This window comes from Neolamprologus multifasciatus, chromosome 4, assembly GCF_963576455.1.
Source record: "Neolamprologus multifasciatus chromosome 4, fNeoMul1.2, whole genome shotgun sequence".
NCBI classification, from domain to species: Eukaryota; Metazoa; Chordata; class Actinopteri; order Cichliformes; family Cichlidae; genus Neolamprologus; species Neolamprologus multifasciatus.
This window is the reverse complement of record NC_140442.1, coordinates 12874485-12896875: the sequence shown is the minus strand read 5'-3', so window position 1 is coordinate 12896875 and position 22391 is coordinate 12874485. Positions and strand designations below refer to the sequence as shown.

General features: G+C 40.5%; 1 protein-coding gene across 5 annotated transcripts in view; it reads left to right on the top strand.

The window, feature by feature from the left end:
- Nucleotides 1-13068: 13068 nt before the first annotated feature.
- LOC146519965 (protein sidekick-2-like) overlaps nt 13069-22391 on the top strand; it is an 84839-nt gene continuing 75516 nt past the window's right edge. For 2 of the 5 annotated variants that reach the window (XM_085158314.1, XM_085158318.1), the window contains exon 1: nt 13073-13921. In XM_085158314.1, the coding sequence (XP_085014440.1) occupies nt 13765-13921 (157 nt within the window). In that variant the 5' untranslated portion in view covers nt 13073-13764. Of the gene's footprint in view, nt 13922-22391 lie in introns of all 5 variants that reach the window. The other 3 variants (XM_085158320.1, XM_085158313.1, XM_085158319.1) reach the window with 3 other exon arrangements.

Genomic DNA, 22391 nt, shown 5'->3' with positions numbered 1-22391 from the left:
AACAGCTCCATTTCTCAGCATGAAAATGATCCCAAACACACTACAAATGTACTAAAAGCATACCTGGGTATGAAAACTCACAATAGAACCCTATCAGTCATGGATTGGCCTCCCTAGAACCTGAACCTCAAAATTAATGAAGCAGTGTGTCATCTTGATAGAGAGCTGAACAAAAGGCAGCCATAATCCAAAGAAAAGCTTTGAGTGTCCTTCAAGAAGCCTGGAGAAGTATTCCTGAAGACTACTGAAAAAATTATAAGAAAGCTTCCCTGAGGGAGTTCAGGCTCTGTTGACCAATAAAAGTGGCCACACCAAGTGTTGACTTGAGCTAAAAGTCAGCACTTGTAATCTAAAGAATAAAACAGACATTATGAAAGATCAAACCAAGTGTAAAAGAAAGATTTTTGAAAGATTTTCAATAGCATCAAATAGGTAGGGTGATACATTTATTGAGATGCTGGAAAGATTTTCTGCTGCACAGATTTTACTGTTGAATCTCTGTGGTGGTGTGTACTATGCGCTCCACTGGAGTTCGCTTGGTATCCAGTGCTTTCTCTGGCCCATTCGTCAAAAGGACCAGTGCTCTTGTGAGTAAAAAGATTTATACACCATCAAAGAGAGGTGGAGAATTAGCACAGATTTATGAGCACAGACTGCAATGGCAGGGCCCAGGCAGCTGCTACTTGACATTTGAACAGAGAATGTGAAAGAAAATTGGAGACGGGGGAAACAGGAAATTGGAACAACAGAGAGGTGGGGAAGGAGTGAAGAATGAATAAGACACAGTCTGGTCCACAAAAAAAAGAAAAATGTTAGGGGGAATGGGAAGCCATTTATGACTGAAAAGGTTAAAGAAATAAAATTCACTTTACATTCATCAATTAGCTACTTTTTTGCAAATCACTATATTTACTTAAGGTTCAAAAAGTGAATGAAAATTAATTTTAGACAACAGAGCTAAATTGATCGCTAAAACAAGCAGGTTAGTAATGCAAATCTTGTTTTGAATCAAATCAAAACACCACAGCAGCTTTCAGGTCATCGATTTATTTTGTATAATTGAAGAGATTCTGTTCTGACCTGCAGAACAAAGGTCTTCAGTTGACAAATCTTGTGTATTTTCTCTTCTTTTTCTTCTGTGTGAGGTGGACATCCAAAGGCAATGTGATGACTCAAAATCTCAAAGAATTTGATTACCATACCCACCTAAGAACTTTTTCCACTTCATCTTCTTTGCTACTCACACTTTCCACATTTATCTAGTTGATAATGTGGTTCCGTTTCCTTACCAGCTCAGGGGCACTGGAAGCTATAATAGGTGTAGAAAACATTAGGTCAGACATTGGAAACACAATACATCAAATAAGTATTGTTCAGAAAACAAAATGGTAACTGGTAAAGCTTCAGTAAGAACCAACAGTCAGTTTGTTTTTGAGAGGGGACAAAAAAGGGGAAGATAAAGCACATATTAAATAAACAATAAAAAGAAAAATAATTACAGGAATTCAAGTAATAGTAGACTTTTCTGCTTTGTAATTGAATAGTGAAGTAGCAAAATATAAACAGGTTTTGAGCTGACTATAATTTCTACCATACATAGTTGTTATAGAGCTAGATAGAGTAGACTTTCATTATTGTGATTATTATGTTATATTATACAAGTAAGGTGGTTCACAATTTTCATGTATGCTCTGTTGATTTCAAGATTTAAAAAACCACTAATAATACAAACCAGTAGTAGGGCACAATATTAAACACCTCTTTGTGCCAGAATTTGGTAAACAGTACTACTGAACCTACAGGGATGCTGTGAGTCAAGTTCTATTTATTCATACAAAAAGGGGGAAAAAGCAGTTATTTTCTTGCTAGGGGGTAAAAGTAGACAAAGCATGAACGCCCTGAATGATCCGCAAGGGAGTGGGAGGTCAGCTTCCTCACCTGAATTTAGAAAGCACGCTGGAATGGTTGTAAGATCTGACAGAGGTGACAAAAAGCACAGAGAGGGCTTTTTTTGGCTGTGGAGTGTATGCAGTCACATCTACTAAAGGTGAATTGTCATGAGGTGACACGGAGATGCACAGAGGCCAGTGGGGGCATTGCCTCAAGGCACGCATCCACATCCAAGTTGAGTCAAAATCTGACTCACAACGTCAGTGTTCAGCTTCCATTAGTCTGCTGGTGACCTGCACTCTATCCATGACTTCATCTTGATTCTCCCACACCCTGTTAGCAATGTGTGAGCACAAACACAAAAGGAGGTTACTCTCAGCTGGGGTCAATCCCTGCCACAGCTAGTCATGCCTGTCTTGGCTGGATGGAAAAGGCTCCAAGAGTGTCTAGTTGGCATTTGTCCACCATCTTCACCATCCAAGAGTTACTCCAGACACAGTTCTTAGTTATGGTTGACACGGCTGCAGCTGAAACTTGTGAAGAGCCTGCAGACTGCCTCCATCATCACATGCTCTGGAGGATCAGGAGAGGAAAAATAGTAAATTTCTGGCAATGATTTGGTATGTGTTCATATCCTTGGGAGATTGTAATGTGACAGAGAAATGTAGGGGCTATGATATGGAGCAAGGCACACAGACTGACTCATGACCTACTTAAATTAGGTCAGATCTCTCACACCAAGAATACAAAGCTTTATCTTTTTCTTTACACCTGAACACTTCACGTGACTGGACATTAATAGTAGTAATGTACTGTTCTCCATTTGGTACAGTTTTTGCAAAAGATAATTGCATGAAATAGTAAACATGAGAAGAGGACCCCAACATGAGCAAAAAGAATGAGAGTAAGTGCAAAATCCACATCTGTTTTACCACACTAGAGGTCACAGGAGGTCACTCAACATGGCAGGGAAACCAAGCAGCGAGCAGTTGGGAGGGTAAAAAAAAAACCCCCAAAACAACAACAAATGGCTACAATGCTTGGCTTACAAAAATACAACACAGGTGGGCTAGTAAACTGGTGGGAAACTAAAGAAAAAAGTTCAATAGGAATTCAAGAAAATAGCAGAAACAAAGAGAAAATGACTGAATTGAGATCACAAAAAAAGCTCATGCTTTCTTAATCTTACCAATTACAATTGTGAGCGGTTTACATACACTCATAATGGGCATAAATGTCAGTGTAATTTGGGGGTTTTAATTATTTCTTTCAGCTTTTCTTTTCTCGGGTGAAATGATCAATTTTGAATTTTCCCACACACAGGCTCAAATATACACAAACAACCAGCTTGTAAGCAGCAACAAAAATTGGAGTCACACCACCAACTGAATAAGAGTTACCAAAGGTTTATCCAACTCAATAATGTATATGTAAGTATCAATCAGTGGTCTAGAGCAGTGCATGAAGGAGGTGGAAAGTGTGAGACAAACTTATTGTACGTGCGAGAAGCAAATTAAGATAACCAGACGGAGCTGCCGAGGCATGGAGGTGGCACCAGACCAGAGCAGACTGGAGCAGAACAGAGAATGGGAAGTCTTAGAAAAAAGTAGGATTTAAACACTGGCAAGGTGTTCTGCATTTCTGATCATCTCCTGACTCTTCACCCAAGAACACAAAGACCACACAGAGCAAACCTGCACAAAGTCCATGGGGCTGTAACAGTCCCTTAGCAAATTGCACCTCAGCCAGAGGCTTTGGTAGCCATCAACAAACATCTGGCATAATTCTTCCTCAATACTTGACTGCTCTTCTTGAAAGAATTGGTAGAGTTCATTTAAATTGGTTGGTTTTCTTTCACGGACCTGAATTTAAGTACAGTTCACAAATTTTCAATAGGGTTGAGGCCAGCTTTATTCATTCCAAAACCAGTTTTCGTATGTGTTTGGGATAATTATTCTGTTGGAACACCAAGTGTTCAACAACCAAGTTTCAACCAAGTTTGGTGACTTTAGGTGAAGCTAAAGAGTTTAGAGATAGCCCCTCAGTCTTTATTTCATCAACTTTATGTAATGTAGCAGTACCACTGGCAGCAAAACAATGCCTTAGAGCAGTGGTTCCCAAACTTTTTTTGCTGGGCCCACCCATATTTTGCTCCATTGCGTTTTATTTCACATCTCAAACATTTAGTAAGCAATTAAGCAAATACAAGTAATCTGCAATAAATTACAGGTAGTAAGGAAATAAACTATTAACTCTTTTACGCTACGTCCACACCTACACGGGTATTTTTGAAAACGCAGCTATTTCGTCCACACATAAATGGCGTTTCGAATCACCGAAAACGGAGGTTTTTTTAAAACTTTTTTCGCGTTTACGTGTGGACAAGGAATTCAGAGTTCATCATGCAACATCAAAGGTATGTGCCCTTTTTCACGTCACGCTGTGCGCCACGTTATTGTTTACATGAGATGAATTGCAGAATGGCAGATAGAGACAAAATACTGTTTCTGTTAATCTGACTATCTTCAGGTTTTACAGCTTACATATATACATGCAGTTACTGTCCCTCCATTTAGAAAGGCCGAGGCGTCACGGTGTGATTATTTTACGTGTAGTTGTTTTTTTCCCCCTGTGTAATAATATTCAACATTGCAATCAAATCAAAAAATGCCTCTCTTTTCATAATGGGTTTAAAAACATAAACAGCTGTGGGATACTGTTTGTCCGTGATTTGAACCGGGGGACAAATCGTGGCAGGATCAGCCTGATATTATTTGTATCCCACTGTAACTTTACTGTATAAAGAGCTAATATCTCCAAAATGTCAGGAGTAGTTAGTCATTACAAGAAGTGTTTGTGAACTAAAAATCAAGAATGTGGGATACTGTTTGTCCATGATTTGAACAGCCCAGCGGTGTTCCCGACAAAGGGAAAACCAGTTCTGCAGGGGAGACCTACCTCGGCACTTGTGCAGGTGAAACCAAAGGGCAGACATGCTTCACCATATTTTCTAGTCTTTGGCTTAGAATGAAGTTGGTTTGGAAACATATTCAGCTATGCTTCATCTCCTGCTTTGCGTTTCTGTAGGCGCCCGCGCTAGCAGTGTCCAAGCGTTTTGTTTTTTTCCCCCTTTTCATACCGCGCTCCCCCTGTCATGGGGGCCCCACACTTTAGGAAGGTCTGCCTTAGAGCATGATGCTACCACCACCATGCTTGGTGCAGTGTTCTTATGTTTGAAAGTGAGTACTGCCAGTGAGTACTGCCAAGCAAATCCTTTTTATGCTGGCAAGGAGACATTATCAGTGGTAGTCAATTCTGATCACTAATGAGAAGTTAACAGGCCTTGGTGTTGTCAAGTTGAAAACATTGTAGAAGCTTAAGCAATGCTTATTAAAACATTTAAGTGAATGTATTTGAATGTATGTACCTGTGTACTCTGATAAATGGACTATATAGCAGTTTTCTACTCCACCTGAGCACTCAAAATTACTTTGTACAATTAGCCTCATTTATCCAATCACCTTTGCTTTTTCTACAAGTGCTACCACAGTGCTTTCTATCTATCATTCACACATCCATACTTAGGGTCAGTATTTTGCCCAAGAACACAATTTTTATTTAACACAAAACACAGTTTTTATTTAGGAGAAGAAAAAGTAAACAAAAAATAATAATAAGATAAAATTGTCCAAGATCTGATCCCCTGACAGTGGTAACCCTCAATCTGAAACATTAAAGCTTAGCTTTGGGGAATAGATGGACTTAATGTTAGACTTTTGAAGCTGCTGAAGCCCATAGGCATTCTTCCTGGAGGTTTGGATTTCTGTATAAACTGATGGAGGTTGTTGCATCATGAAGGGATAATATCTGACTTCCCTGTCTTATTGCTTGAGGAGAAAAATATATGTGAACCTGAAATGCACTCAGTCTATTCAATCTAAGACTATCGTCAAAAAGACAACCAGAAGCTTGCTCAGTGGTTAATGTTTAATGGACTTAAAGGACATGATTGCCCGTTGGCACTGAATCAAATTTATTGAGCAGCCATATTCAGTTCCAGGATGAAAGGTTTAGCTCCATACTCTAAATGACAAAATGACCTCTATCATAAGTGCATGTCTACTGAAGTTACTGCAGCTGTCCAATTTTAAACACGACATCTTGACGTCACAAGGACACCTATTATGTTTTTGACATAATCACTTCACAAGAGCTCTCTATGATTAGCTCTAGTGGCTTCTCTAATGAAAATGATGACTTGCTTTGTTAACCTTCTGTGGCTTTAACACTCAGATGTTAAACACTTCAGGACGTGGGCTGCATAATGAAAAAAAAAAGAAAAAGAAAAAGAAATGAATATATACCTTTACCCCAAACAGCTCCAACAAATCTCATCAGCTTTAATGCTGTTATAACTGGGTTACGGTTGGATGTACTTTACAGCTTACTTTATTGTTGCTTTATGAAAATCAATATGTCAGTTTATGGCAAATCCAGCAAATGCCATCAATAAATTGTTAACGGGTCATCTAATCTCTTGTGGCCAATTACATATTTTTTTTAAAAAGTGTAAAGGAGCAATTTTTCAAGCTTCGTTTGCAGGACAAGATCTTGTAGCTAATGCTTTAATTTCCCACTATTGAGAATAATTTCCTGATTAGTGTCAGCAAATGCTCTCGCAAGACATCTGTGAGAATCATCTTTGTCATTACTCTGTCTAACCAAATGCTTGTATGTCAAGGCTGCATGCTGCATGATTTGTAAATTGTAAATATTTCTGACACTGGAGAGCTCATGCAGCTTAACACAAGAATCTATTGTCTAACTTGCTGTGCTGCATAACAAAAAAAATGAATCACCCCTAACCCCATTTACAATCTGATTGTGTTGACTAAAGGAAAGAAGAGATGCAGTGCATTTGAGCTGAATCCTAATTTCTGTGTACACAGAACCCTTTTTTATACTTCCTAGACAAAAAAAACCCCAAAGCCTAACCCTCCGGGGTGCACTCTATAGCGCTACAATATTCATTTACATTATACTACAGTCAAATACCTGAAAACTACATAAATCACACTGTCACACTCAGGCTATTGTGGCAATTCAATTGGCTAAAGTTTAGCCAGCTTATGCGATATAATAGTATCTGTATGGTGCAATAATTCAAATCCATTGATCTGATTACAAGCATTCTCCCCCATAACTCACTGTGTGAAAATGCAGCTAATGTATTCAGCCCGAGAAGACAATAGTTTCATCTCTGTGGGATCGACACAGCTGGGTCAAGCATGCTGTTTATGTTTTAAAATTCTGCCCATGCTTGCTGTGAATATACTAGTGCTGGTTTTGGTAATGATTAGGTTTTAAAATCTGCGATTGTTGCCACTCTCCCTCCTGCATTGCTTGTGGACAAATCGCAGCAATTCCAAGGTAATAATAAACACCTGGAAGCATGCACCAAAACCAGAGAGACTCTTAAAATGTTAACCAAAATATGGATTGTTCTCCGTTTAGATGCTGGGTTGCACAGGTATGCTGCAACAGCACCCTGCACACAGTGTTGTGACAGCTACAGGGAAGAATTTCACATGCTAAAACCAGTGTGAAATCTTAAGAGACCTCTGGCTTCTATATCTCTATTCATCCCACCTAATCTTTAGTGTGCCCAGGGTATTTTATAATGCCATGATATACCATGGCAGGGTTTAAGGGCTCAACGATTTAGCAGTGTGACGTGATCAGCCAACAGACAGAGTTGAGAACTAGTGGGAATGAGCATTATTTTGGTCTTTATGTAAAAAACTGCTTTAATTACCCTCCAACAGCTGAAGATGAGAAACATGACTTCTATCAGCCCCAGATCTAAAATTATCAGGGATATACTTTCTAGTGTTTCTGTCACATTTTGTCTGGGTTTTTTTGTCTGTTTGTTTTCCATTATATACCAGCTGTTACTGTTTTCTGGGTATCTTTTCTTATGCAATGAGGAGGATGATGTCATTATTATCGATTAGCTGATTTGATTTATTTAGTAGGAAGACCCATAATGCCTCAGCACAAAACAGTAAACATTGATTATTTCACTGAGTTTGTAGTGAAGTGAAATCAGTTTTCAGACTTTCTACATTTTGCAAAAAATAGATATAAAATAAAAATGTTGTTCTTCATAAGATGTTTGTTACAGCTCTAATATTATCAGCGGTACAGATGGAGCTAACTAAGTGAGAGGGAGGACAGAAAAGAAAAAAAAAGAAAAGTCTACCAGCGGGGCTTTCTTTTGTAAGCAATTCATTCTAAACAAGGTCTTGTATGTGGGGAGCTGACACAATAAATTGCCTAAATCAGTGTGGTGAAGAGAGGAAGGTGGAATGGTTATGAATGTAAAGACAGAACTTAGCAACAAATTTATGAAAATTATTGTTTTGAAAGCAAAAAGCAATAAGGAATTGTAGAGTGGCAGAAAGCAAAGTCATATTGTAACTGCTGGGCTCTACATTGCATCAAATGTGATGCACATGCATGTGTGTGGACATCGTTTTATGCATTTCTGTGAGTGTATAGTGGACAGAAATTGCTACTGGCAAGGCACAGAATCAATCCCAATAATGTTGCATCTCTTAGGTAGTCAAGTTTCTCAGACAACTTGAATGAAATGCACGCTTCACATCTACAGTCTAAGACATTCAATTTCCAGCTGCTTCTTGGGGCAGAATTCTGCACTGGAGGATCAATGCAAAATGACTGGAAAATTGCTAATGTTATTTACATCAAAGTGAGACTGGGGGAAAGCAATTACGGCACTGATTCAATGCAATAATTTTAAGTGAGTTGTCCTTTGGGTAATAAAGGTAGAATATTTTGATCATATTAATATTCAGAATCCTTCACAGTATTGTTTTTTTTATTACACATGAACTCAGATGACCTAACTTCATGCGTCCGCATTTCTTTTAGTTAATTTTTTTTTTTTTTTTTTTTTTTTTTTTTTTTTGCTTCAAATGATCTTTGTAAAACTCATTTGTTTTGGTGGAAGTCCAGAAAATAAAATGCATATACTGGGTTTTGCTGTGGTGAGAAAATAACAGTGTGACATAAAAAATGATCCCTTTGCTTATGTCTTTTCTCAGATGCAGTTATGCATCTCGTAGCAGGAGTTTGGTTGTATTTTTCATGTTTCAATTTGCAGCTTTACCACCGTCTAAAGGAAAGAGCTGTGAGATGATCTGTTACAGAGCTGAAATCAGATTTTCTCTCTGAGGTACTATAGATGAGGTGTCAAGAATGATGCAGCAACATCGCACAGTGTACGTATTGTTTGCTGACACTTGTGGGAGAAGGCCTTTTTCAAAAAGAAAGCCCATCCACGCTGCTAAATCAGCAACAGCAACATTTGTATTCAGCATCTACAAATGAACACAGGTAAATAAGAACAAAGCTCACTCTTATTGCCTGTTCTTACTGTTCTTATCTTCAACGTTATGCTGCTCTGTTGTATGTTAATTGCCCCTTGGGGATAAATAAAGTCTTCTGATTCTGATCCTGAAGAAAAAGTCTGATTGATTTTCTTGTTTATGAAGTAGAGACCATTGTAACTGTAGTGTTTGTGCCCACAGATGCAAAAACTGGTATTTCGTGATCACTTTGTTTCCCTTTGCACCGTCATGCCTGCATATATAACTGAGGCAGCACAGAGTCAGTTTCAAATGAAGCTCATTTCAATCAAGCCATTTCAAAGCAGGCAAGCTGATGGAAAGAGAACAGCTTTCAAAAGTCTATGGTGCATTCCCTATCTCCCAGACCGAAGGAAGTACTTATTTAGTTGGGGTGCTTTATGAGAGTGCATTATCGTCGCAATTCGTCTGATGGTGAACTACAGTAACCTGCCAAGTGAATGCCAGAGACCGCGAAAAAAACATCTGCTACAGTGAATATGTTGAGCATCCAAATATCCTGGTGTTTTAGGTTTTCTACAAGTATTCTATCACTGCAATTTTAGTGAATTCTACACAGCAAGTGGCTTAATTCAAGCTCTGCTTTCAAGACTAGTGAGGAAATTACACTTGATTATAGAAAGTTTTTGGAACAGGCTGACATCATTTATTCTGGCTATAATAAATTAACATGAAGTAACTTGTTAAGAGAAATACTTTTGCAGTCTAAACACTCGTCCAAGGTTGTCCAAGCTTTCAACTGTGAGATTTTTTAAAAATATGTATTATACAGGTTGTTCAGTTTTTTTTAAAATTGTGACAGTCATGGGCAAGGGAATCTTTTTTTTTTTAAAGTTTTAATAATAATTTCCAAAGTAGTTCTCAAAGTGTTGTCTGGAAGACCCCAGGAGTCTGTGGCCTGTAAAGCGATCTGTGCAGAATTTGCTTGAAATCCCAGAACTGGGCTGTACCACTAAGAACTGCGTATAGGCGCACCAAACAAATAAGAATCGTGTGCCCACAGCAGAAACTCTTCTTTTGTGATTGTGACACATCACTTCATTCTGTCATAAAATAACTCATATTTTATGGTAAAACACATGTTGTTGTTGCTTGTATCTTGGCTTATTGCTAGGAATGTCAGTCAGCCCACATCATCAATGAGGCTAAATCAAAACCATTGAAATCATTATGTTTGTAGCAGTGGTCCATGGAAAGATTTCTCCCTTGTGATTGGTGCCTGGTGTACACTTGGATGAAGAAAAAATATGATACCTGTTTTACTGTTGTTGTTGGTGCCAAATGTACCTGTCTGTGTATTTCAGAAACTGCTGATCTTCTGGGATTTTGCCTCATGACCATCTCCACAGTTTAAAGAGTATTCAGAAAAAGAGAAAATATCCATTGAGTGGCAGTTTTCTGAGTGGAAATATCCTGTTGATGCCAGAAGTCATATTATAATAGCCTGACTGCTTCCAACTGATAGGAGAGCAACCATAAGTCAAAAAAAACCAAAAACAAAACACTTGTTACAACTCATCTTTAAGCAGATGGCTACAGCAGCAGAAGACCACACTAAATGCCACTCATTTCAGCTAAGAACAGGAAGCTGAGGCAACAATCTGCTCTGACTCACCAGAATTGGAATATTGGAAGATGAAAGGAAAGAAGTTGCAGAGTCTGATGAGTCTTTTTGCTTTGACATCTGGATAGAGGGATTGGAATTTGATGTAAATACTACCCTGCATTGTATCAGTGGTTCAGGCTAATGTGATGGATATTTTCTTGGCACACTCTGTGCCCCACAGTACAAGATGAGCATCACCAAACAACACCATAGCCTACCTGAGCATTGTCTCTGATCATGTCCATAGTGTACCCATTTTCTGATGGCTGCTTCCAGCAGTATAACAAACCAGTTTCTTGGACATGACAATGTCACTGTACTCAAATGGCCTCCACAGCCACCAGATCTCAGTCCAAAAGAGCTCCTTTGGGATGTGGTGGAAGACTAGTATCATAGATGTGGAGCCAACAAATTTGCAGCGATTGTGTGAGGTGATCCTGTCGCTATGGTCCAAAATTTCAGAAATGTTTCCAGTACCTTGTGGAAGCTAAAGGGGACAAAAGGGGGGTCACCCTGGAATTAGGAAGGTGTATCTAAAGAAGTGCAGGTGAGTATATATATATATATATATATATATATATATATATATATATATATATATATATATATATATATATATACATATATATTCAGGTTGACATTAATTTTACTTGTCCTAACAGAATTACTTTTATTTAACAAATGAACACATTTTCTTTTAATATTAAAGAGTTAAATACAGTTTTGAGATGTTTGTTTTCTATGTTTTGTGAAACACTGTTATATACCACGTGTCACTTGGCAAGTGAAAGTAGCTATTCTCAGTATGTGTTATGTATAAATGTCAACTACACAATACCTTATTGTTTGACACCCGCCTGTGGTGGCCCCCCCAGCGTGGCTTGTAGCATCAGGCAGTCTCTGTTTCGTCTGCTGCAGAACAGTTATAGAGATGGAGATAGAGCACCTGCCCTCGTGCCTGAGCACTGTTCCCAGCAGCTTGCTAATGTCAACCTGCCTGATACGCACAGCAGGGTGGGGGCTCCAAGACAGCAGCAATTTTCCACTGTATGCGAATGAGACTGGAGAGCAATCTGCTGGTCTAAGAGCCTCATAATCAGCACATCATTATCAGGAGGGGGTTGGTGCATGGGGTGGCAGCGGAGGAGAGAGGAAATAAAGGGAGGGAGCAATGGATGACACGAAATGAGCCTGTGGTAGCAATGAGACATTGTATTACATACGGGGAAAAAATAGAGAATTTTAGAAGCATTAGAATAAAGGACAGGGAAACAGATTCACAGCAAGACTATACAAAGCAGAGAGTACCACCTCTGTTTACACTTCAGCTGGGCTCTTTGAAAAGCAGCAGCGGGCTTTACTTAGCTCACCGTAGCTGGGATTTTCAGTTAGTGAGTATTAGTGCTGGTCTTCAAAACTCACAAAATCTAATGGGACACATACAGATATATTGTGACAGCTCTTTGAAGCTTACCTTGACCTGCATGCATTTTTCAGTGAGTTCAAAAGGAGCAAGGACAACAAAAGCTGATATCACAGCCCATATGTACTCTTCTCTGTTTCCAGAAGTGCCCACCATTTCTGTGTACTCAAACTTGCCTTTAATCCTTTGTCTGGTGATGGAGGAAACATTCTGGTGGGCTGAGTATTCACAGACGGCAACAGCCTGCCATTCTTTTTGATCTCAGACTAATTCCTGAATCATATTTAATTGCTCAGGTGTTTTTGATAGCTATTTCTTGTGCTATTCTTTAACACCTTGATTGCTTTTAACATCACCATCAAGCCAGATTTAACTGGGACCAATGCAAAGTAAAGAGATTTACTGAGCGGCACCCATACCACTTTTAGACTGTGACCCAGTTTATTCTTCCTGCTTGACAGTAAAAAAGAAAACATCCAAACAGAGCTATTTGGAAAAGCTTTAGTTGCCATCAGGTAGTTTTGTAATCCGTGCTTTAGGTTTTAATGTGTCAACAATCAATCATAGCTGTCCAAATAGAAATCCCCTACCGCTTTTTGCCGCAAGGTGGCAATAGCGCACAGAGCACTTGGCCTGGCAATACTTGGCTCGGGCTGGGCGCACTGCTATATTCTATGTGATGGGCAATTCATTTAAAAAATGACTGTCCTGTCAGAGGCCTTCCTTAATGGCAAACTCTGAGCAGCATATGGGTCTTTTGTTCTTTTCAGTGTTTTAAGATGTAAGGAAATCTTGTTAACCTCTGTATTAAGGTAGGTTTAGTCTATTCCCACTGTCAACAGCTCATACACACGAGCACACGTACAAGCGAGTTAGTGTGAAACCTTACTGCCTGCCACCGCTCGCTAAAGTGCCTTGCTCAAGGACAGCTGTAGTGAGAATTGAGGCTGTTTAGAAAACAAATAAACAAATACCTGTTTTGTTGTTGTTGTGTTTTTTAGTTAGGAGGGGCTAAAAACTGTCAATTGTATCCCAAGAACTTGGGAGGCTGTGTGCAGTTTCGTCAGTCCCGTCATTCCCTGTTATTTATTTCACTGCTCTCTGTGATATATTCAGAGGCTATTCGGAGCAGTAAGAAGATGATGTCAATACTCTGTCTCGCACACTTGACAGCCGAGCAAATTCAATTGGACTGACTCCGCCTTGCTCATGCGGGACTTGTCCACAGGCTTTTCATACTACCGCGTGCCTATCTGATGCACGCCTGATGCTCTCTGACGAAGTCTCTCCGTTCTCCTCCAGTCACTCAACCTCATCACCAGTGAGGAGCAGTCTGACGCACAGGACCAACGGCAAACAGGACTCTTCCCGGGAGTGTGTGCCCACGGAGCAACATGTTCCCAGCGTGGAGACGGGGAAACCGCACCGGGAGCTCGACGGTACCACTGCGGACCATGACTACAGCTGGACGGACTGAACAGGTCGGACAGGTGTGGGTGTCCTGCTGGGTTCTGCTGCTGACGACTTGTGTCCTCGGCGCCAAGGCGCAAGGTAAGACGCGCAACTCAGTGGTTTTTATTCACACCGGACTGCTGCTGTTAATAAAAAAGCAAAGAAGCGCGCAGGAAAGTCTGTGGGAGATGTAGGTATGTGACCAATGTCAGTCAAACAAAAACTGTGGCAAAACTGTGTGCGTTTTCAGTTGAAAAAGTCACATTTGGTACAGGACAACCACACTTCAATTCGTCACTCGTTAAATTAATTGCTTCAGACAACGCGTAAACTGTCGGGGTTTCTTCTCCACAACGTACCCCCACTGTGACCACGGGGCCACTCGACTGCTCCAAACGCTCAAGGAGAACCGCCTGCCTTCTCAAAAAGAAAAAGAAAGAAAAAAAGTCGCTAATATTTAGAGTGTAATGTAGATATGTTTTGTCTTTGTGTCATAATAGCTGAAAAACACCAGGTCTGTGACTTAATATTCATGTCATAACGTGTTGTATTCCATGCTATAACTGCTTTACAATGTATTATTTATAAGATTAAGCCTTATAAAATCAATCGATCCTGAAAACCTCAGAACATTTCACTGTTGCTGAAGTTTGATCTTCCCCATCCGCCTATAGGTAGTTCAGCAGATGCTGTTATTGACGTGCAGTAATATGGCTATGGGACAGTAATGCAAGGCCTTTGTTTGAAGGCTGTGTTGCTGTGCTGTGCCTCTTTTGGTCCTTTGTAGTCTCCCACTTAGAGAGTGTGTGAAAGTAGCGGGCTTGACACAAAATGAATCCATTACAAAATATGTGGTGTTCATTTCTTCCTTGCACAGTTAAAGATGTAAGGAGGCAGGGAGACTATATCTGCACTAATTAAACAATTACTGTGAACTGGTATGACTTCTCACTTTACATCTGTTCGTGGATGTCCTCTTGGCCAGTGAGAAGATAATGAGATCTATAGTAAAAACTAAATATAGACAGAAAATCAGAGAGAGCATTTCCACCTTGCTTTCTAATTTCACAAATGGAAAAGCCAGTTATCACAAGAACGGAAGACACGTTTCTAAATGATAAAATGTACTTTGTGGGCTCACTTGACTTTGAATTGCATTAGTAATCTGAGTATATTTGTATTGAATCGTGTTTAACCTTACTGTTGGAATTCAAACACAGGATCTTTTTTTGGACAGCAGGTCTCGCAGAAAGATTAATGTTTGACATACGGAGCCGTGAAGCATTTACTTCTATAGATCCCAAAGGATGAAGAAAGTCTTGTTTTGGAAGTTAGTTCATATGAGAAGTTGCTCTCCTATGCGCGCTCCATCTTATAATCACAATGCTCAGTGAATCAAAGTGCTAAAAGCAGCATAATCCCTTTGCTTGTTTGTCTTTGAACAGGTCGCATTGCTCTGAAGTGCTCCCAACCTTATCTGAAAAGAGTCTCAGGCGTCTCTTATTATGCAGAGCACAGTTCCTCTAGCAGTTATTAGCATCCTTTTCTCAAACTAACATGCCGGGAGTCTGAGGATCTGTTGAGCGCTTCTAGGCTACTTGACAGGGCCATGCATTTTCTCCCCAAATGGACCTTTTTCTCATCTTTGCTGTTGGTATTCTGGCCCCTTGAATGTTCCCGGGTGTGCATTAGCATTGGTGAGAGATTCACTCTTCAGTCTGCCCGCTCTTTCAATTGAGAAGGGCCTCCTCTATGGCGCACAATTGCTGCTTTTGGTTCTTTAGTGATGATGCAGTTGCAGTCTTTGCAGGGGGTCATCTCAGCATCCAGAGAGGTCTTGTTTTTCTGAAGCTGGAAGCAGATCTCCTCCTCATGGGGAATCCTTGTTTGCAAATGAGTGGCAGTGCAACAGTGCCTCTGGATAAAGTTAGACATGCTGTAGTCATTCCCTGAGAGGGGAGAACCTCTGAGGATGTCATAAATTAGGTGACATAGATGCACATGCTTTTCCCCAGGGAGCCATAGGTGGTGTGAACTGGTTTTTCAGCAAGTTCCTAGCAAGGCTCCAGCTGTGTTATAAAAGCTGGTTGCTTCAGTGCACAAGAGGATACATGATAGATCCATGGGGGAACCTTTCTGCAGGCTGCTCTCAGCAAGCCATTTTAAGACTCATTTAGAGCCCCTCATCAAAATACCAAGTAAATTGATGTGAGTTTTTGTCTTCCCCTCTGTATCTCCTCATTTTCTCCTCAAAGCCCCTGCTGCTGAAATCTGTCTTGCAAGTGATTGTGTTTTTTATGTGCATCTTGTCGTGCATTTGTAAAAGTGTGTGTGTGCGTGCGTATGCTTAGTGGTGCTCATGTTCCTGTCTATTGAGCTTTAATCTAGATAGCAGCATTGACATTCTGCCAACCGGCAGCTGCTATAATTTTCTGGACGTACGTTATTATGCAGCTTGACAGCTGTCAGCCATTTCCAAATCTTTAAATCTTATGATAATCCACCATGCTTACAAAAAAAAGGCGTTTGTTTAAAACACTCTGAATCCTCGTGTGATTAAAACTCCCTGCTCTAATGCGGGCACCAGATCATAATTCATCTACATCAGTGACACACAACTACGCATGCATGCATGCAAAGTGCATCCACAGAAAGATACAAAAATCAATATGTACAAGATTACACAACTCCATCAAGAGAAATATAATACAGTTTTAATGGAATCAAAGTCATCTTCCTACAAAGACGGATGACAGACCTGTTCGTCTGCACCCACACATACAACCCTCCATCACAAATAATAGAAAGCTCAATCTGTTTCGCATGTAGCTCCATAACAGTAGACCTGCATAGTCCCATTGTTTCGACACTGGCCTCTGGCATCTGATTTTGTGATATGACAATAGATCATGAGATCTATCGGTGACAAAATCACAGCATATTCCAAAACCTGAAGCTCTTTGGATTGTGTTGGAAGTCTTATATGTGGCTTGGTGATTTGGGAGTGCTGTAACTTCTCAGCTGCCATGGCATAATTACACGGTGTACATATTTATGACATATGTATCTCCCTGTTTGGTGAAATGCAGTTAATTAAACATGTTGACTGCTCCCGAGAGCTAACAGCTGCTGAAATTTGGACTAAATGCTTGTTTACTTCTCAATTTGGCTCATGCCAGGAGAGACCTGCTAGTGGCTTGCACAGCCTCAGGTGAAATGTGGCGGCAGCCTTACGACTTCCAAATCAAACAGCTGCCTTTTTTTCTTGCCTTCATGTCTGTTTTTTTTTTTTTTGGGGTGGGGGTGCTTTTTGTTTCTGTTGCCACGGGAGGCTTTATCCTTCAAGATAGAACATATCACAGCTTAACTGGGGAAAACAAAATTAAATGTTGCTTTCGAATGATTGAATGAAAAAGACAGACTTTTTTCCTTCTAAATTAAGGGTAATATTTTCCCCCAAAAAAGAAAAAAAGGAAATGCAAATGCCTCAAATGGGTTTAAGTGTGACAAATGATTACAATCAAGTTTATTGTTGAAGAACAATGGGGCTGTTGTGCTGTCAACGCTTTTTAGCTTCAGGAAGCCTTTAATTGGCTCAGTCGAGCAGCAAAACTGTGTTTATAGTTCATAAAGGAAATGTAATCAAATTAACTTGTACTGCAGGGTTTTGGCATTCGCCCCTTGCCCGGTAATTGCCATTTGCCCAAAGGGCTATGGAAATGGCTATTTGCATGCGGGAAATAGTCTTATCTCCTTCCATATGTATGCTATGCTGATGTCTGCCTATCAGCATAGCAGAAATCAATACTTTCTATGAAGAATGAAAGTTTTTTTTTTTTTGTTTTGTTTTTTTCTTTTGTTTTGTGAGTGTTTGGGACTTAGTGTGAGCCTGAGAATACAAGATGTGGAAGAACCTGTGGGATCTTCACTCAACAAAATTGTGTTATCCAGATTGATTCGATACCCACAGAGAGTCCTTCTTGTCTTACTGAGTCAAAAATACAGTTTGGGCAAGGTATAGGGTGCTCAAATTAAATTTTTCAATAATAACGGCATTGATCTGGAGGCAAGATCTTCTTTTGGGGCCTATTTTAATCACATAGCTGAGAGTAGTTTCACTTCCATGTCTCCTTGTTTACAAATGAGACTTGGAGGGTGGAGTGCTGCAGGGGAAAACAGGCAAATTCTTCACATATTAATTCTCCTGGCTAAATGTCTAATCAATTTGACACAAGGCTGAAAGGCACCTCAACTATCAACAACAACAACAAAAAAATGTCTCAAAAAAGGCCCTGAGCTGGGAAGTAAGCTCTAAGAGGATGTGACCTTGAATGCTAAAGGGAGGGGACTGTGAAGGGGCACTTTTTGGTTAATTTGTGTAATATCATTTTGAAAAGGCAGCAGGATGTTGTGCATGCGTCTTCATCAAAGTATTATTGTAAGGAGCCATATGAAAGCCTTTAAAATTGTGTCAATACTTTTGTCCAGGGAAAAGAGAGATTGTACTTACCGAGTATTCTTGGACCATACATCTGCCTTCAAGCCCCCAAGCTGTTCCATGTAAACATTTAAACAACACAAAGGCAACTCAAGGAAAACCATGGTGAGAAACAATGCTTTTTACAGCATAATGTGCTCACTGAATCTCTGCTCTCATCCAGCGTGCCCCTCCTGGGGACTGGTGAGTGTATTCTTGTGTTGTGAATAAAATGGCAAAAGAGACAAAGACATAGAGAAATGGAGGAAAAAAACTGTGGCGAGGCGGGGGTGGCGGGTACATTTTTTTCCCCTCCTGTCCTAATAAAAACAACTGGCGGTACAAGTATCTATTTTCTGTGTCCGTTCACATGAACGACTTCACATCTTGACATTCTGCTCCATTCTTGTCCTGACTTCAAACTAAGCCAATAACGGCGCTACTACCAGCTGTGAGTCCCTGCAGTAAGTGATGACATGAATAGGCACGCCGATATTGCTGTTAAACTTGGTACAGACACCCAGAGTCTGCTGAACAACAAGCTCCTCAACATATGAAGCTAAAGAGGTCCAAAAGAGTATGTATATTCCTGTTTTTGCTTCCAGTGCATTTTTTTTTTTTGTTTCCAATGAAAGCTGTGTTTTTCAGGTGATATAGGCACCTTTCCTTTTATTCTTCTTGCTTCGACCATGTATGAATGCAGGGTCAGTTGGTAGCTTTTAAGATTAGGCTTAAAACTTGTTTTTGATAAAGCGTATCCTCCCTAAGTTACACTACAGTAGGTCTAGAGTATTGGGGAATTCCCATGATGCATTGAGTGTTTCTTTTTCACTCACCTTTTTTCACTCTCTGTGTTTATACGCCACTTTGCATTTAATCATTAGTTCTTATTAATCTCTGGCTCTTTTCCAGAGTGGCAAATGGCTTCCCCTCCCTGAGTCTGACTCTGCTGGAGGTTTTTCCTGTTAAAAGGGAGTTTTCTTTCCCACTGTCAACAAGGAGTTGGGGGGTGTCATTTAATTGTTGGGATTTTCTTTGTATTATTGTAGGGTCTTTACTTTGCAATATGAAGTGCTTTGAGGCAGCTGCTTTTGTGACTTGGGGCTATATAAATAAAAGTGAATTGAACTGGTTGGACAGACTAGTCCAAGGCAAGGTTTTGTCTGTAAAGAAGGAGTCTCAGTGTTCCCCAATCGCAGGGCTGAGTTTGCTGCTCTGCTTCGCAGCAGTCTTACCAGACCCACTGGTGGGCTGAGAAAATTCATCTTCATGCTGTGTGCTCATTATTGATTAGGGCCAGAGCTGCTCCTCATTCGCCATTGTCCCGTTCTTTGACACATGGGATTTCATTTTGTGGCTGATTTTTCTTTTTTCTTACACCTGCCATTTTGCACTTCTCCAAGATAGTAGGGAGCTCAACATCAGGTCCTCCCCTCCCCCCTCATGTCATGGCTTGACAGTACTCCACCTTCACTAAAAAACAAATGGTGTGCTAGAGAGTATCTCTCTTGCATCAGGGGTATCATTGCGGATGTTAAAGCATGGAACAGCCAAAGGCATCAACTGAGATAAATCTACAGGAACTCATACCTACCATCACATCCAGCAGAGCTTTTGTGTTTGTTGATAAGGAATTCTGAGCTGGTAGGCATGGCAGAGTGGAGCAGGTTGTCATTGTAGCATGACGGCACTTTAATGTACATATATCTTTGATCGGCGTCCTTGCCTGTGTCATCAGCAGAGTGTCTCAGAAGAAGTGTGATGGTGACAGGCACTGACAGTGGTACTGCTGGCTTCTTCTCTATGGCTTGTGTCACATCTGGATTCTCTTTTCTTGGCCCCTCAGTACAAGCCACAAAAGCGCTTCAGGTGCAAGACTAGAAGCATAAGAAGGGGTTCAACTTCAGATGAAAGCTGAGACAAATGCTGTTTACTCCTTCTAAGGACGGTTGCATGTAGGTAGATATAGTCACACCTAAAATACAAACTTCAACGTGATGAAGTCCTGGATAAATATGTTTTTTCTGCCATTTTTCCTGAATATATTAAGTGATATTGTGTTTGACCATGTCCTTGATCATTGCTTTTTCATTTATCTGGCAAGGCAAGCAATGGCTGGTAAAACCTTACAGTACTTAATCAAAATGCACACAATGAACAAAGCCTCCGGAAAAAAAGGTGGCCTGAGAGTTTGACTGTGTGAATGATACAAATTATGCAAGTGTACCGTACATACAAAATCAATACAGCCTGGCAGCTCCTATTGAAATTGGCAAATTGAGAAACTTGTGGTATTCATTCTTTTACATGCTTACAGGATTAATGGGCGCAGAGCCATGGAGAGCCAGTGTTTGACAATGAAGCATGAATCTGCCAATACGCAAATCGAGTTGGCCATGTGCTTCTGCCTGGGATGATTTAGGATCAGTTTGGGAGAGCTCCTCAGAGGTTAAGTGGGAAGTCTGTGGTGCACTGCACCTCTAAAAGCAACCAATACTGACAAGGATGAAAGAGATCCTGCGCAGATACATTTGCCTATGTATTTTAATTTCAAAGGCAACTTGAAAGAGGAATCCAATAAAGTGCCTTTATTGCTTTAATGCATGTTAGCAGATGCACAAGCATGCACACGGCAAAAGTGTGCAAGTATGCTAATAACCAAACACATTTCCTTATTCAAACCCATGCATTGACACAAATACATGTAGATTGTTTCATTATCGCTAAATAGAGCTTTCTCAAAAGACCAGCATTTGAATGCTACTTTCGGCACAACTAATGAAAGTGGGGCACAGCCATGGTGTCTCGTGTGAATAGACAAAATCAGAATCAGCTTTTTCAGTGTGAAGCGTCATGTTCTGATGGTCCTCTGTGCAAAATACTTTCCAATTTAACCTGTCTCATTGCCATGTCGCAGTCACTGCCAGCTGCAGTGAGGTGGAGGAGAAAGAGGAACAGAGAGAGAAATGAATATTACTACGGATGTTGATGCTGGGTGGGGTATTGATGGAGGAAAGAAAGGAGAGCGCTGCATCAGTGGGGTAGAGATTGCTGTGGTGTACAGTAGCACAAATCCTAAATTCTGTGCAGATCCGACGGTAGCTAGGAAACAGCTGACAGTAAAATGGGGGGATCAAAGGGATTAGTGTGCCCAGTTTGAGCCCAAACAGTAACCCTTCCACTTCTCCTACTGCCAGCCTTTTTATACATTTACCGTTGTATTTCAGCACTTTACTCGGCTGATTAGACACAACCAATTTCTGGTTATCCCCCATGAGTCTAATTTTTTAATTTGGAATCACCCTTTTACACACTCTTTAGGTTTTGCGTACTGTCACAGACAGCTAATATATATAAAAAGGTCACGGTTTCAATTTTAGATGAGGAGCAGGCTGAATGGACTCCTTGCACACGCATGCACATGCACATCCGTAGACATAAACACACAAACAGAAAGAGGCTACACTAAAATACAAATGCCTACACGCAAGTAATCCAGACAAAACAAAGACATTGCATCTGAAAGAAAAGGATGCACATGTCAGACGCAATCAGTGCTGCCTTTTGTGATCTGAGTGAGATTTCCTGTCACTGGGGCTTGAGACGCAGCCTGTTTAATTCTGCAGGGGACTACCATATCCCAGATGCCTCGGTCACTGTCTCCTCTTGTCTCAAAGCCAGAGTGAAGTAGCTAAACAAACGGGCCCCAGTGTGCCCTATTGGGGACATGCACTGTACTGCACCAGCAGGTCTTCTGACAAAATTGGACGTCTGTCTCCACACTGGAGACTCTGCAACCTCTTGTATGCACTATGGGGTGAGACAGAGCTTCACTCAAGAGAGTAAAGCCAAATCAGATTTGCATCACATACGACGCATATGATAGCTCAAAACTGATTTGTGATGCCCGAATTAACCGAAAGCATTACTGCAGCAACAAAAGAAGGGCTGGCTATTGTTGTCCCTCTTAGTGAGCAGATTGTACATGTGGAGGCCTCGGGCTACATTTCCACATCGCTGTCCCCAAATCTTTTGCCAAACTGCTGGTCAAGCTGTTTGAATTTGTAAGTGGTGGTGGGGTGGGTGTGCTTT